The sequence below is a fragment of the Mustela lutreola genome, chromosome 10, assembly GCF_030435805.1.
Source record: "Mustela lutreola isolate mMusLut2 chromosome 10, mMusLut2.pri, whole genome shotgun sequence".
NCBI lineage: Eukaryota > Metazoa > Chordata > Mammalia > Carnivora > Mustelidae > Mustela > Mustela lutreola.
In genome coordinates, this window is record NC_081299.1 from 2,701,603 (window position 1) to 2,717,964 (window position 16,362).

At 57.5% G+C, this 16,362-nt stretch overlaps 1 protein-coding gene across 1 annotated transcript in view; it reads left to right on the top strand.

Moving 5' to 3' along the window:
* The first annotated feature begins 4,819 nt into the window (after nucleotides 1-4,819).
* AJAP1 (adherens junctions associated protein 1) overlaps nucleotides 4,820-16,362 on the top strand; it is a 109,990-nt gene continuing 98,447 nt past the window's right edge. The window contains exon 1 of the mRNA XM_059137156.1: nucleotides 4,820-4,990. Within this exon, the coding sequence (XP_058993139.1) occupies nucleotides 4,962-4,990 (29 nt within the window). The 5' untranslated portion in view covers nucleotides 4,820-4,961. The remainder of the gene's footprint in view (nucleotides 4,991-16,362) is intronic.

Sequence of the window (16,362 nt, forward strand, 5' to 3'; positions counted from 1 at the left end):
AGTCCAGCACGCTTGCCTCTCCCTCCCAAGGCCCAGTGTCTTCTGGAGTATGAGAGAGGATTGGATTTTCCTCCGATCTTCTGGCTCCACTGGCCCGCTGGCTGCCTCTTCCCAACCCTCACCTGCCCCACAGCAGAGACCACCCCTTCCATCACTCCCTGACATACCTTTAGCAGGAACACAACTGCCTCGGAGCAGAGCCACAGCCTGGGACAAAACCTGCAGACTTTGGTCTCAGCCATAGTTACAAGAAAATGTGAGGACTCCGCTGGGCACTACGCCCCTTCTGGGGTCACCCCAGTCCCTGACCAACCTCTGCCCACCTCAGCTTACCTGAGCTTTCTTCTCTCCACCCGCAGGCCCCCAATCTCCAGACTCCACAGGGCCAAGAGACTGTGTGCAAATGGTCACTCCATTTTACAAATTAGTCTTTCTCCTGTTTCTCCTCATCTTTGCCCATCTAAATAGAAGAAGCCGACCTGTCATCCCAGTGAATCCCCAGAAGCCTTGAAGTGGGGTTTTTCCCTCCATCCCAGGCCCGTTCAAATCCTCAGGCAGTCCCTTTCCCACCTGTCTTCAGGGTCCATCACTTGCACAGAGCGAGCGGAGGAAGCAACTGTTCCTCTTTCAGATACACAAGCCCCTCCGAACGGACCGGAGAGGCCTGGCATTGCTCTCTTGCTGTCCCCGGGCTGGGCTGACTGTCCTGTGAGTCATTTTGTCTGCGGGAGTCTCGGCTTCTCTCCCCGGCCCCGGACACAGCGGCCTCGCTCTCGCGCACCGGCTGGAGTTCGCAGCTGTGGGCACGTCTCGCGCAGAGGGCAGGGAGGGACTCTGCAGCCCGGTGTCTCCCTCCCCACCACCAAGGCCAAGTGACCTGGAATTCCTTCCCCTCCTCCACGCACCACAGGCAAGGTTTCTTGTGTGGGGGAGCCAGTAAGGCAGGGGGCAGAGAAGTAGTAGTGTGAATGCTTTAAAGAAACTTATAATAATTTTAATCAGCATTTTTCCTTCCATTTAAAATCACAAACTTAGCCACTTAATCAAATGTCATGCTTAAGACACATTTGCCTCCTTGGGAGAAAAATGAACAATGGCAGCTCAATTTGGCTTTGGATGGGTTTTAAAAATAGTCGACTGTGTGAAGGCCATTAGGTAAATGGCCTAAGAGAGCTTCAGAGAGGACCCCTGCAGGGGGTCCGCCGCGCCTTGGCTGGGAAAATAGGGCAGGGCAGGGCAGAGGCAGGGGCTCCCAAAGACCAGTGGGCTGCTCCAGGATTCTAAGGTTTCAGGGCGGGGTTTGCTCCCAGGGAGGGGGCGGGGAGAACCTTCCGGAGCAGCGTCCACTGAGAACTTCCCTTTGGCACTTGCTGAAGCCTGGAGGCCTGTGTGTGTGTGTGTGTGAGAGAGAGAGAGAGAGAGAGACAGTGTGTGTCGGGCGTGGGATGTCGTCCGCCCACCCTCCCAAGTCCCTAGAGAGGAGGAAAATGAAAAGGTCAGAGATGTGAGATGGTCTCCAAGTACAGAAAATCAGTTACATTAATGGTGACATAGAAGTCCTGGCTTTATTATTTTACAGCATGTAAAAAACCACAACGTTTTCGTCAAGAGAAAAATACAAAAACAAACAGAATATCAGGTGGGTGCTTTCTGTGGAGGGAGCTGCGCCGTAGTTATCAGCGCCCAGAGGGATGCTCCAGTCCTTACTGACAGGCCGGGGCCTGGGGGTTGGAGGGAGGCCCCTGTCCGCACAGAAGGCAGAGCCTGCCCTCACTTGGTGAACACCGCTACCCCTGCCAGCTTCCTCCCTTGCTGTTTTCAGGACACTGTCCTCTTTAGCCAGGGGTCATACTGCGGTCCGGGGACCCCCAGGTTACCTGGGTAGAACCCAAGGGGTCTTTAGACATGGGTGGGGAAAAATGATATGTTTATTCTTGCAAATTCCAACTGAAATCCAGGATTTCCTTTCATTACAAGGGCAGGCAACAGGCCGCAGGGGCACGAGGTCGCTGGGACCTGCTCTCAAACCCAGAACCTGACGGCATCTCCCGTCACGTGACCGACATTTCGGATGTCTCAAAATATCATTGCTGCGTGTCTCTCCTTCTAAATCGTGCAATGTTGTGGATACGCCCCCTCATTACTTGACATAATATTAAAGGACGTACATTGCTGTTTCAAAAATTTGTTTTAATAGTTTGGTGACGCATTGCAATATAATTGACTTCCTAATAACTCTTCTTAGTGCATTTTAGCGAATGTGTTTATGAACATTCTGAGACAAGGTCAACACTTTGCACACGGCTGCTGAAGGGGTCCCTGGAACAGAGGGGATCAGGACCTTCTGCCACCCCCAGACCTTCTGGCAGGGGTGGGGGGCGCTACTTGAGGGTTATTCTGGCTCCTGAAAGGGCCTCCCTCCTGCAGCACCCCCACTGTGTCCCGCTAGGTGGCAGCACTGTGGGCACCCCCTTCTCCCCTGACTATCCTGGGCCCAGCACCCCCGTCCCCCTTGGTGGGGTCTGTTCCCCCAGCTCTTCAGGGAGAAGGCTCCCAGGGAAGACCACCCAGGAAGGGCCAGGCAGCCAAAGTGCCGGCTCAGCCTGGTGCGTCTTTGAACCCTAATAGTGACGCTCTGTGTGAGGCCCCATCATTTACTCCCCACGAAAATGAAACCCATTTTGCAGAGAAGGAAAGAAGGTCAGAGAGGTATAGCAGGCACCCCGGCCCCTCAGTGAGTAAACAGCACTGGCTGGTGTGCTCATGGCAAACCTTGGGTTCTTGCCACCACAGGTCTTTGCCTCCTGCCTCTGCCCTCTGGGATCTTCGTGGGGACACCGGTCCCCCACACCTGCTGTCTGGGCCCAGCAGGCTCCTGCTTTCAAGACCCGAAGCCCAGGGATGAAGGGCCTGCCTGGGAGTCCAAGTCCCAGGCACACAGGCCCGATCTGCCTCCCCACCAGCTGCCCCTTCTCGGGGAAGCCCCACCAGTAAAGTGGGGTGTCTGTGCTGACCTTACAAGACTGGGGGGATTCCGGAGCTTGGATGAGGGAGGCCACTGCGTGGGTCAGGTCTGGTATTAGTTAACCTTCCTTCCGCTCCCGGGACCGGCTTCCACGGTTGCCACAGAAGAGCTGTGGCAGGTGACCCCGAAGGCCTGCGATGCTGCAGGGCTTTCGAGGGCACCGAGTGGATACCCAGGGCTTTGCAGGTGGTTTCCCGGAGGCGCAGAGCACGTCTGGTCTTTGGTCACTTCTCTCAGTGAGAGGCCAGCAGCTGGCCAGGGCCCTTCCTCCTCCAGCCACTGTCCAGCAAATCCAGCCTCACCGGCAAGGCAAAGGGAAGTCGTGGGGTGGGAATGGGGCCGGGTTACTCGCTGCGACGGGGTCTGGGAGGCCGAGGACTCGGAACTCTCCACGACACCTCCGGGGTGAGGGCCTGGCGGAGCAACGGCTGCTGCCTGAAGCTCAGCCCCAGAGGTTGCGGGAGCCTGGACATTCAGGTCCGGCCTGGGCTGGGGCAGAAAGTGCTGAGCTCTGACCTGGAACGCAGGGGCTTGTTCCGCCAGGGCCCAAGACGGGGGTGGGGGGCGAGGAGGCGGGAAGAGAGGGACCCCTAGCCGCAGACCCTCCAGCATCCCCGACTCTGGCGGCGCCTCCGGTGCAGCTCCGCCTGGAGGAAACTTTCTGCGCAGTCTCTCGCTCCAGGCGCCCCCCACCGCCAGTGCTCCCTCGGGAACGCCCCCTCCCCAAATTAGCTCTCCAGGTCCACCGGGCGCACCCGTAAATGGGTCGGAACCTCAAACTGCTTCGCAGGCCATCCGGTTACCGTGGCAACACCATCCGGCGGCGCCCGGCGGTCCAATCCGAGCCCGCGGCCTCTCCCGAGCCTTTCCCAAGGTGGGGATTGGGACGAGGCCGGGGCCGGGGACCCCGCCTGATGTGTCGCCGGGCCCGGCACAGACCCGCGCGGTGAGGCGGGGCAGAGAGCGGCAGCCGGCGCCGGGCAGGGGGCTCGGGCTCCAGTTCGAGGGGCGGGGAAGGCGGGTGACGTGAGCCGGGCCGGGCGGGCGGAGTTGGGACCCGCTCGGGGAGGCGGGGGCGAGCGCGCGGAGAGGCAGACGCGCGGAGGGAGGCGGCTGAGCGGCGCGGGCGGCTCTGCGGCGGGCGCGGTGGGCGCGGGCGGCGGGGCCCCGGGATCCCCGCGCGCCTCCTCGGCGCGGCGCCGCCGCCGCGCGTCCCCACGCCCCGCGCTCCACGGCGCCCTCGCCCCGCGCGCCTCCCGCGCCCGCCTCCTGCCGGCCTCCGGCGCCGCGGCCGTCTGCAGAGCGAGCGCTCAGACGGAGCCCCCGGCCAACTTGAGCGGTGCCGGCCGGCGGCGCACCCCCGGCAGAGCCCCCTGACCTGGCGGCGCGCGGAGACGACCCGCGTCCTTCTGCGTCGCCGCCGCCCGCACCCCCGGACCGCGCCGCCCCCTCGGCGCGGGGCTCGGACCGGAGGCGAGAGCCGCGCCACGAGACACGCACCGTGCGCGGCGGCGCCGCCCGGCCTCCCTCCCCACCGCCCCGGAGGGCGAAGCCGCGTCTCCTCCGACTCTCACCGCGCGGCCGCAGCGCCGGAGCGCGCCCCTCCCGGGCCGGCCGTGGGCGCCCCCGCCTCGCTGCCGCCTTCGCTGGCTCGCCCCCGGAGGGGCGGCGAGCCCCGCGCCCCAGCCGGAGGATGTGCGCCCCCGCGGGCCGCCCCGCCTGAGCCATGCGCCCCAACGGCGGCGGCGCGCCGGCCGGCATGGAGCTCCGCGCGGCCGTGCTCTGACTCGCTCTGCGCCCCGCGGCCGGCGGGCGGCGGGCGGCGGCGGACCGAGAGCCGGAGACCGGCGCCGCGGGACGGAAGCGAGCGGGCGCGGGCGCCGCGCAGATGGCCGGGGCGAGCAAGGTCTGAGGCTCCGCTCCCCGAAACGTGACCATGTGGATTCAACAGCTTTTAGGACTCAGGTGAGCGACACGGCCAGCGCCGGGGTGCGTGTGGGTGCGTGGGTGCGTGGGTGCCTGGGTGCCGGGCTGGGCTGGACCGGCGCTCTCCTCAACGTTGCAAATAAAGGGACCCCTCCCCGCTCCCCGCTAGCTGCCAGGAGGGGCCCCAGGAGCTCGGTCGGGGTGCCAGTCCGGAGCTCGGAGCTCCGCGGCCCCGCAGGGAGCGGCCGGCTCTCCCGGGCTGCGCGCGTCTGGGTCCGGCCAGGGGCGCCCGCCTCAGCTCCCCGTGCGGCGGGGCTGGCCCGGCGAGTCCGCGGCTCCCGGCGCCAGCAGCGCAGTGTCCTGGCCTGCCGCCCCGGCGCGCCTCCTCCCCGGGGCCCGGCGGGCCGTGGACCCAGGGCGGGGGCCGGGGCTGCCAGAGAAAGCTAGAGCTCCCCCGGCTGCCGGCTCCCGGCGAGAGCTTGGAAGACGGAGTTGGAGGGAACCAAAATCAAACAGCCGCTCCGCCCTCCCTTCCCCTTCCTCGGGGCCCCAGGGCTGAGCAGGGGCCTCCCTGGCTCCCAGCTGCCCATCCAGCTGTTTGCGGGTGACCTCTGGGCCCGACCGGCGCGCACAGCTGGCGGGCAGCTGGGGCGGGAGACGCTGGGGCTCTGGGGGAGCTCGGGCGGGCACCCCCTACATCCACACACGCAAACACCCACGGGAGCGCCCCGGGGCTTGTCTGAGTCCAGACTCCAGGGCCAGCTGGAACCAGGGGATCGAGCCCGGAACTCGCAGCAGGGGTACACAGGAAGACCCTTTCCGGCAAACTTTGCCCGCTTGCTGTGGGGCTCGGGCTTTCAATCCGTGCCCGGCGGCTTAAAGCCTCGTCGTGCGTAGCTGTCCCCTTGGCCGGGCAGGCTGCCTGTAGACCGTCGCCCGCCTGCCGGTGGGGCGGAGAGGGGAGAGGGGGGCTTCGCGGAGCTGGTGCGTTTTTGGGTCCCGGGTTGCAAGCCAAAGCAAGGAGGACATAGGCGGAGGCGGAGAAAGCGGTGCGGTTCTCAAGTTTGTCCACTGGGATGCACTGCGCTCCCGTGCTGGGGAGGAAAGGGCCGCGAGGTGCTGGAGCGGCTGCCTGCGCCGCCCCCACCGCCGCCCCATCGGAGCTGGGGGGAGTGAGCGTGGAGACTCAAGTGCGCGTCCTGATTTTGAGAAATCGGAAGCGGACAGGAGCACCACGTTCTCTAGCAGCCTTTGATTTATGAGACAGTCCCCCATCCCGGGGGTAAAGACTGTTTAAAACATCGCGTGAAAATTGCCAAATGTTATTATCAGCCTTTTTCTGGAAAGTGGCGTTCTTTCTCCTGGTGGCTGGATCTTGTTTGCCAGCGTGGGCTTTACAAGGTTAATGGTGGAGCGGATCTGTTGGGTATTGGCGTGGCCTGAATCGATACTGTGTGCTTGGACTAGATAAGGTTTAGGCTCCTGTTCTGGGATGCAGACAAAATGGAGCGAGGGCCGCCTCTCTTGGTGACCCCTCCCGGCGTCCTGCCCTCTGCCTCTCAAGGCTTGGCCAGCCCCGGAGGGCCGCGGGAAAGATTTGAGGGTCCCCGCCCTGGCTCTGGGTGCACCTTTGGCTCCCAGATGCTTCTTCCTGAGCTACTTTCTGGCTGCCTGATTTCTGATTGACTGCTGGCAAGTTCTGTGGGGCTTTCTTTTGTTTTTATTACTAAGTTGCTAGATTGAAAGATTAGTACATTTTGGTAAGGGGAAGAGAAGAGTAAATACCACGGAAGGAAACGTCTGTTGGTTCAGAATTCACGAGAACAGTTCTCTAAAGCATCCCCCAGTGAGAGCTCCTTGGGATTTTGCTGTAGGAAATAGTTCTGTTGGTGATTTTGAAGTTTGACCTTTAGCTTTTTTTTTTTTTTTCTTTCTCTTCAGTGTTAGCACAAGAGATTTTCTGTAAGTGTGCCTCTAAGGACGAGCTGTCACCTGTCTAGGAGGCTGACAGGAGAGAGCTCTGTCATGTCTGTGAAAGCCATCCCCTGGCCAGCAGAGGTGTCTTGCTGGGAGGGTCTGTGCTGTTCCCCTCTCACACCAGGCAAGGGTACTGGTAACAGAGCCAGGACTGCTTGCCCAGCCCTGGAAATGCACTTCTTCCTTGGAGAAAGCCCGTCAGCTTTGCTTACAAGCCCCTCTGTAGCTCCCAGGGTGAGCCCTGCACCTCCCGCTCCCGAGGTTCCAACCTGGTTGGAAGAACGCAGGGCCCAGGTCTGTGGAAGGCAGCTGGGAGCATTGCCTGAGCGACAAGCGCTCCGCTCGGGCCCCCGAGACAAGGTCCGGGCCGGGTATTTTGCTGCTGCGTGTGACGGGACCTGTGCATGGAGCCTTTTCTTCTCGCGAGGCAGAAACAGATTTCCGTCTCACGGAGCTGTTTTCATGCCTTTCTGGCGGGGGTTGTATCAAAGCCCCAAGCATGGATAAAGGTATCTCTTGAAGGCAGCCCGGTCTCTGGACCAGCTGCTCTAGAGCTCAGACGGGAACGAGCGCCGGCCCGGCTCGCAGGGGTGCTTACTCAGCACGCAGCTCAGTCCGGCTGCCTTGCGCTCAAGTGGCCTCGGAGCCTGCAGCCCACAGCAGCGCGGCTTTGTCAGGGCTGGGAGCGTGCGAGGCCTTTGCTAGGAGTCGTCCGGCGTGCCGCGGCCAGCCAGCCCCCGCCGCTTCCCAGCCCGGGCTCCTGAGGGCCGCTGTGCCCATTCTCCCGCCCACCGAGGCCCCGGGGTGTGTGTGTCCGTTCAGGGGTGGGTGTGTAACAAAGTCACGTGACTCTCTTTCTCCCTGGGGTGTTTCGCAGTCCCTCGAGCTCTGGCCAAGCGCGCGGTCCCTTGTTCGGGCCTCACCACCAGGACCCAGCCGGTGGGCTGCCATCATCCCCGCCTCTGAAGTCCAGCAGCCCGGGCTGTGCAGGGGTTTCCAGAGACGGACGGAGTCAGACGCTCTGTCCACAGACATCGCCCTCCTGGGGAAACCTGGCTCGTGCCTATTTCCAGCTGCTGCTACAAGATTGTTTGCCGCTGGAACCCACCGCGTGTCAGCCGCGGGGATGCTCATCGGGGACAGTGACGCTGGAACGAAGGGCCATTCGGGGAGGGAGCTCAGATCTTCCCAGCACTGGGGCATGTCCCCCTCCCCTCCTGCCACACCCCCCCCAGGGGAGCCACAGTCCAGCACTCCTATTCAGCGTCAGACAGGAAGCCTGAACACAGGTTTCCGGTGGACACCCCCTCCCCCGGGTCTCCACCACCAGCCACCAGGTCCCGAGGTCACCTGCTCCAGAAGGCCCTGAGGTCCTGAGGCCCTGAGGTTGATTTATTGTCATCACCTGCTTGCTTTTCTCTTGCTTTTCTCCTGTGTGTCCGAGAGGGCGGTGAGCAGGGAGCAGGGCCAGCCAGCTCACAAGTGGAGACAATTCCAGGCCGCCCCGAGGCGTCTGGCTCCGGCGTTCTGCGGGGGAGCAGCCGTGTCCCTGCTGTGGCCTGCATCCTCTACGCTGGGGTGGTTCAGGTGTCCGTGGCCGTGGTGGTCGCCCCGCCTGGCCTCGTCGTCCCCCAGCCTGCCGGCCCGGGCACCGGCAAGATATTCTGGCACAGGTGGGCTGGCCTGCATCCTGACGCCTTTACTTCCCAGGGCTTCTCCCGGCAAACTCCACTGCCCCGTCATGTGGCTAGAAGCCGCTCCCCAGGCCACCGCTGTGGGTAAACAGCCGGCCCCACCCACCAGGGGCTGCCGCACCTTCCAGAGCCCAGGGGCTCCTGTCTGGGGTTACGTAAGAGTCATCGCCTTTCCATATGGGTGGTTGCCAAGTTTTCTTCAAAGGGCTACAAGTCAGTAGAGACCAAATTGATGTAAAGATTAGCTTGGAAAGCCAAATATATCCTTGATCTAGATTTTCATGTTTGAAGTCTGGCTCGAGAGGGTTTCTCCTGCCCGATGCCAGTCAGACACGAGGGGGAGGCAGGAGCCGGGGCTGGAGCTGCAGCCGACAAGCCTCGGGGCCCACTGACTCTCTAAGACCCCCTTCCAGGAACTCAAAGGAGTCGGTGAGTCATAAGGCCGCCGAGTGGGGAGTGGTAGTTACATAACTCAGATTAACTCTCAGTTAATAGAAAGTCAGAGACTGCGGCGTGCCCGTATCGGGGCCTTAGTGTGGGGGGCACCCCCAGTTCTCTGAGTTCTCTGTCCATGTCAGGACTGGAGCAGATCTGGCTGCCTGAGGAGGCCTGGCTGCTCCTGCCCCCTCCCTCCAGCACTCAGGGAGAAACGGTGGGTTTTTTTTCAATGCCAGCTCCCTGATGCCCCTTCTGGAAGAGGGTGCAGGCTTCAGGCCCTGCTGCTGCTGGGGTGGGGGGCAGCTGCCTCACTTCCCCCAGCAACATCTGGGGAGGCTGAGTTAATAATTGGGATGCCTGGCAGGTGCAGAGAAGTGGCCAGCTGAGCTGTGCAAGGGCCCCGGGGACAGTGAGAAGCCAGAAACCCAACATTCCTGGGGGGGAGGGAGTCTTCATCATTATGAGGCTGTCCCACGGGGCCGAAAGAGAGCCCCGAGCAGGGGCAGAGTGCTGGGGTCGCGTGTTGGCGGAGGCCAGGGTCTTGCTGCTGGACCAAGGGGACCTGGTGGTGGCGGGGGAGGGGCTGGGGCTCACGTGTGCGTTTCCAGCTCCTGCCAGCACCCTGCAGAACGGTGCTCACTTTATTTCTTCATTCGCTTCCCTCCCCACAAGAGCAGATTGGTGGCAGCCGTGCTGCGCCCATCTGTGCATCTGCCTTACCAGCCTGCCCTTCCCTGTGCTCATTCTGTCCACTCACTGGGACGCCTGCCACTTGTCGCACTCTCCCTTGGGTGGCCAGCCAAGAAGGGCTGGCATGGCGGGGCCTCCTGCCGTTCCGCCCTCTCCCAGTGTTTCCAGCCCGCGTGAGTGGTTGCCTGGGCCCTGAGGCTGCTGCCGGCCCTCCCTGTGCATGACCTCAGGGCCTTCTGGAGCAGGTGACCTCGGGACCTGGTGGCTGGTGGTGGAGACCCGGGGGAGGGGGTGTCCACCGGAAACCTGTGTTCAGGCTTCCTGTCTGACGCTGAATAGGAGTGCTGGTCTCTGGACTGTGGGCCCGAGAGGGCAGGGACGGAGCCTCATTCCTCCTTAGCCCTGGAGAAGAGAGCGTGGTACAGTCCCTGCTCGGGAGATGTGTGCGTGCAGGAGCAAACGTGCTTTCTGCCCGGCGCACTGCCCTGGCTTCATCAGTCTTGCCCTGTGGCCACTCATCCTTAACTCCACACTGAGACTTGGGTAAGGAGTTCCCTGCCGGGGCCCCCCTTGTGTTCAGGCCCTGTCCTGGCCCAGACAGACAGACAGAACGCTTCTTCCACCTCCCTTACTGGTGCTCACGTTTTCACCATTAGAGAGTCTTTCCTTTGCTGTGAGATTTAGTCCTGACTGGAATGCAGATGTGTTTAGGAAAAAGAATCAGTTCAGCAGGAGTGCAAGCAGCTGAATTTTAAGTGCTTGGGAGGAAGAATGGGTCTAGATGGGAAGAGAATGTGGAGGCGGGCGGCACAGGTGTGGGGTTGAGGGAAACGACCAGAAAGGGAGGACAAGGAGGAGTGGGGGGAGGCGGCTTGAAGCCAAATGCCAACTATCGGACTGAGTTCTCCCTTCCCTTTGGCTTTCTTGGGCACTGGGACAATTCCTACACCTACCCGGGACCAGGAAGAGGTTAACTTGAGACAGAGACAGTTCATTTGCCAGAGAAGGTTCTGGTCAGTACGGGAGTGCACAGGTGGGCAGGCGGGTAGACGCCGAGGGCAGGACAGGCAGCAACACGTCCCCACCTCTGGCACCTCTGCTCCTGCCCCAGATGGGAGCCCAGAGTTTGCATGGTATTCAGGGGGAACACGTCTGCGTTTCCTACACGTGGCGCTGTAATGGACACACAATGTTAAGGCAGTTTCAGACGTGCAACCTAACAGTTGCGAGCTGATTGCCACGGTGATGCCTAGCTAGCATCCATCCCTTCACACAATTACAGAAATTTTTATTTTCTTGTGATAAAAACTTTTTAAGATCTGCTCCCCCATCGACTTTCCAGTATGCAAAACAGGCAGCAGGCTGGCGGTGGCTGCGATGGGGGGTGGGGCAGGCAAAAGGGGTGACCGGGCTCAAAAGACGCAGACCTGCAGTTATGAAGGAGATAAGTCACGGGGTGCCGGGCACAGGTTGGGGCCTCTGGTTAACCACACGCGTCCACTTCAAAGGTCTGTGTTGCGTGGAGAGGACGTTCTGATCTCTGAGTTTACTCATTTGATCTTTTAGCCACACCTTTGACTCCCTGCTCAATTCTTGCACACCTGGGGATGGGCGACTGTGAGCAGATGTTGTGCAAAAACCCAGAAATGAGTGGGTTTCTGCCCTGGGAGACCCCGCCGTGCAGTGGTGGAGAGGGAATATGTGCGGGGATAAAAATGCTGTTATCAGAGTGAAGATCAGCAGTGGCCAATAGAAATAATATATGGGCCGCATTTGGGGTGCCCAGAAGCCTCGTGGGGTTGCTGGTTGTCATATTGGACACTTTCCTGAAGAAACACAGAAGTGAGAAAAGTAAGCGTTTTCAAGCCTGTTGCCCTCCTCCCAGCCAGTGTCAGGCTTGGCACCGTTGCTGTTACTGTGAGCTCCCAGAAGGGCCAGGCAGTCCAGCGCTCCTCCTCATTCAACAGTGGACATTGGACATTTGCTGAGTGCCAGATCTGTGCCTGGTCATGCCAGTGCCAGAGACAGAACATCGAGCCAGGGCTGCGGCCGCCTCCTTCAGGCCAGCGGTCTCATGCCATTGGTTCAGGCCAAGGCCAAGTTTCTTCATACCTGCTGGAGTAATTCTCAGACTGGGCTGTCATGAAGTACTTCGGGGAACTTGAGGAGGGAGTGGCAGAGCCTGCTCACTTACCGCACAGGTGTCAGAGGGCAGGGTGAGAGTCAGTGGAGGGGTAAGACCAGCACATGGAAGAACAAGAAGCCAGGTCACCTTCCAGAAGGGAGAGCTGACCTCCTACAGGGTCGGTTCTAGGGTTCTGCCTCAGGGTGTCCCAGAGCCCGCACACATGCACCAGATGTGACCTGAGTGCGGGGCCTCCGTCCCCTTCCCTGCACTCAGCAGTGACCACCAACGTGATGCCAAGGGTCTGTGCCACCCTGGGCCTCATGGGAGTAGGAGAGATGTGAATTGCCAAGGTCTGATTCCCGTGGAGACATTTAGGAACCTTGTTCCAGACATAGGTGTGTGGGCACGTGAGTATGGGTGTGCACCCGTGTGTGGTGGGCACTTTGGGGACCTGTGGACATCAGAGCACCTATATTAGGAGCTCCAAGTCTAGGTGAAGAGAACAGTCATTAAAACAAAACTCCTCCTGTAGAAGGAAACTTGCTGTGTTCACTGGAGCGAGAGTCTAAGTGAGAAAGGACGGAGGGCACCGCATCCGAACTTGGCTGCCGACCAACAGAAAATGAGAAAACTTAACAAAATATTAGCACACAAAATTCAGCAATAGATAAAAAGAAGCATATATCATGGCCGAGTGGGGTTTAGGCCATGGACGCAGGGATGGTTCAATATTTGAAAATCAATCAGAGCAATCTATCAAATGAAAGGCTAAAGAAGAGATATCGTGGAATCCTTTGTGTTTGATAAGATCAGCACCTGTCCACAAGAAGGACCGCCAGAAAAACTGGAACAGAGGAGTACTTCTTCAGCTCGATAAAGGACATATCCAAAAGCCTACAACTATGTTCACACTTAATGCTGAGAACTGAAAGCAGTTCCCCCTGAGATCAGGAACAAACCAGGATGTCTGCTTTGACCACTCTTACTCAGTGTGTGCTGGAGGTCCTAGCTGGGGTGACAAATGCAATAAAAGACATCCAGAAAGGAGGAAATAGAACTGTCCCTGTTTGCAGATGATGTGATGGCCTACATAGAAAATCTCATGTAATCTGTTAAAAAAAAAAAAAACAAAAAACTTCTAGAACTAATGAATGAGCTCAGGGAGGTTGGAGGAGACAAGATAAATGTGTAAAAATGAATTCTGTCTCCATCTGTTAGTAATGAACACATAGACACTGAAATAAAAAGTGCAGTGCCTTTTACAATCACCCCCAAAATGAAATATTTCAGTGTAAGCCTAACAAATCGTGTTATGCTGCTGACTCACATGCTTGGAGGTACGTGGTACTGGTGGAAGAGTACCACTCTGTGTGATGGAAAGTCATACCATGTTCATGGATGAGAAGACCCAAGGAAGGAGTCACTTCTCAAAGTGATGTAGACGTTTAACACAATTCTTATCAACATCCCAGTAAAATATTTGTTTGCATAGGTAAAGTTATTCTAAAATGCATATAGGCAAGCAAAGGGACTAGAAATACAAAAATAGTCTTGATAAAATTATAAAATAATAATAAAACGAGAGCAATCGGTCTGATGATCAACATATTACGTAGCTGTCCTATTGAGACGGTGTCACGTTGATGGAGGGATAGACAGATTAACGAGACAGCCGAGAATCCACAGATTTCTACACATATGCCCGGCTCGTTTTGGGTAAAGGCGCTAATCCAGTGGAGGGAGGATAACCTTCTCAAGAAATTGTACTGAAATGATGGGACGTTCTCAGCCAACAGCAAACAAACAAGAACCTCAATGTTAAGTCTCACACCTAATACCAAATACCAAATTAGTTCAAAATTGGTCCCATGATTAAATCTAAAATGTAAAACTAGAAGGTTCTAAGAAAAGAGAGAAAAAAAAAAAAACCAACTAAGTAGAAGGTATTCAAAATGTGTGACTAGGCAGAGAGCTCTTTAACTTGCCACCAAATCAGGATCCATAAAAGGAAGAAATCTGATCGATTGGACGTCATCAAGAATTTATCATTTTCTCTGTGAAAGACTCATCCAAGAGGGTAAAAAGACACTACAGACTGGGAAAGAATATTTGCAGACTGCGTTGTGACAGAGGGCCAGCATCCAAAAAACCAACACTTCTCAAAACATAACCCAATTGGAAACAGGTGAAAGCCATGAAGGGACTTATCCCCAGAGGGGACAGTCAGGTAGTCAGAAAGCACATAGAAGGATGTTCAGTGTCATTACTCGTTAGAGAAATGCAGGTTAAACCCACAAATAGCATCACTCGTCTACAACAGTAAGTGGCTAAAATAAACAAAACTGACAGTACCAAGTGCTGGCACGGGTGTGGAGAACCTGGTCCCTCCCATGCTGCCGGTCACGTGGGAAGTGGGACCATGTAGGGGAGCTTCTCACTCCTGGGCATTGAGGCCAGAACCATGCAGACATGTTCACCCAATATCTGTACACACCCGGGTTGTATCAGCTTTATAGGTCCTTGTCTCAAGTTGGAAAGAACCCAGATGCCCGACAGTGGGCAGGTGCTTCCTTGACTCCATGGAGCGGTGCTCAGCGGTAGCAGTGAGAGGACTGTTGGGATGCCCAGAAACCTGGATGAGTACCCGGAGAACGACGCTAAGTAGAAAAGACGGTCTAGAAGTTTGTGCTGTAATAGGACGGCTCCCTGATGCGCCTCAGGATAAAACAAGAGAAACGAACAGAGTGGTCGTTGCAAGGGGAGACGGTGTGGGTGCGTCAGGGCAGCACGGGGGATCTTCATGGTGAGGGGATCATGCCGATGTCCTGCTATATCTTCATACCCCAGTTTCCTAAGATGTTACTGCTGGGGGATCCAGGTTAGTGGTGCAGGACCGCTCTGCATTACCCATTATGGGGCTTGTGAATCTACAATTAACTTAAAATAAAAATTTAATTAAAAAACGGGTATTCTTTACTTTTCTGCCAAAGGTTAGCGTCCGATTGTGTGTGTGTGTGTGTGTGTGTGTGTGTGTGTGTGTGTAACTTGAAGGCACTGTGTACTGGGATTTAATGACAGTCAGGCACTGTGGGAAGGGGTAGGAGGTAAAAACATGGCTTTACGGAATTTGCTCTGTTGTGGCTCTGCCACTTTTTTTTTGAACGGGAGATACAGCAGCATGTGATCGTTTGGTGTTGCTAATGTTGCCAGACCCACCACCAGTGACAGTAATAAATGACCTGGCACCTAATTATTGGATAAGAAGAGCTGTCCAGATCCTTCTATAAATCAGGTCAGCTCTGAAAATAGAGCAGCCTTTTTGGGGACAGGCCCACTTTCCTACCCCAGCACATAGGGTAGCTTCAAAACCGTGCTCTGAGGATTTTAAGTCAGATGCAGGAACAGTTGGCTTCTGGTTACTAGATCCGGGAGACACGAGCCTTGAGTTCGTGAAGGTCTGGAGTGTTGGTTTGTGGCTTTCCTGCCTTCATTTCCTTTTGGTCCTTATGACAAAAGACCTGCAGGGTGCTGTGTCTGCACACGTGTGTGCATGGACATGTGTGTGCACATGCTTGTGTATGTATGCCCGTGTATACTCTTTAAATGCTTGTTGGACGGAGCTGTTTACTGCAGTGGGAAGCTCTGCCTTGCAGTTGGCTGTGAGCTCCTGAGCTCACAGGACGGGCCACAGTAGTTCCCGACCCTTTCGAAGCTCTCGTACCCCAGAACTTTGTGCTAGGTATCCGGCCACGTGCCTCCTCCCCGTCCAGCCTCCGGGCCGTCACGATGAGCCCATGGAGTGGCTGTTGTAGCTCTGATTTTACGAATGCAAAGGAGGAAACTGAAGGTCAGAGAGGCTACGTGATTTCCCCAAGGTCACACAGGCGGTAGTGGACAGCTGAGGTGTGGACCCAGGGTTCGTGGACTCCCAGGCCCGTTTGTGCTCTTCCCACTGCCCTCGTGGCTCCTGTGTTTTATCTGAAATCTCCTCCTCACTTCTGTGGTTGAGCTACACACTGGCCTTTTGGGAAAAACAAACAAACAAACAAGGAAAAGGCATGAAACCAGGAGGACCCGTTGGCTGGGATGTCAGGCCGGCACTTTGAGGGTCTGGTCCCGGTGTCCAGCTTGTGCTGGAGTCACAGGTCCTTCTGGCAACCAGAGTTTTCGGTGGAAGTTGCCTGGTCTCAAGCAGAGATTACTTTGTAGCAAAGAATTGATGAAATGTCAGGAAGGCATGAAAACATGTCTGTGACACAGATACTGTTACTCAGGCTACTGGATAATCAAAAATAAGTGTGTCACCAAATCCCCAGGGCCCTCTTGAGAACGCTGGTGGGATGATGCCACCCAAGTTAATGAATGAACACGGTGATGCGGCAGGGTTCACGTGACCCATGTTGGGGCTGAAGGGTCGGCGGCGGCGGGCACACACGTGTATGTGCGTGCTTACTTACTGGAGGATGATTTATATTCCCTGACAT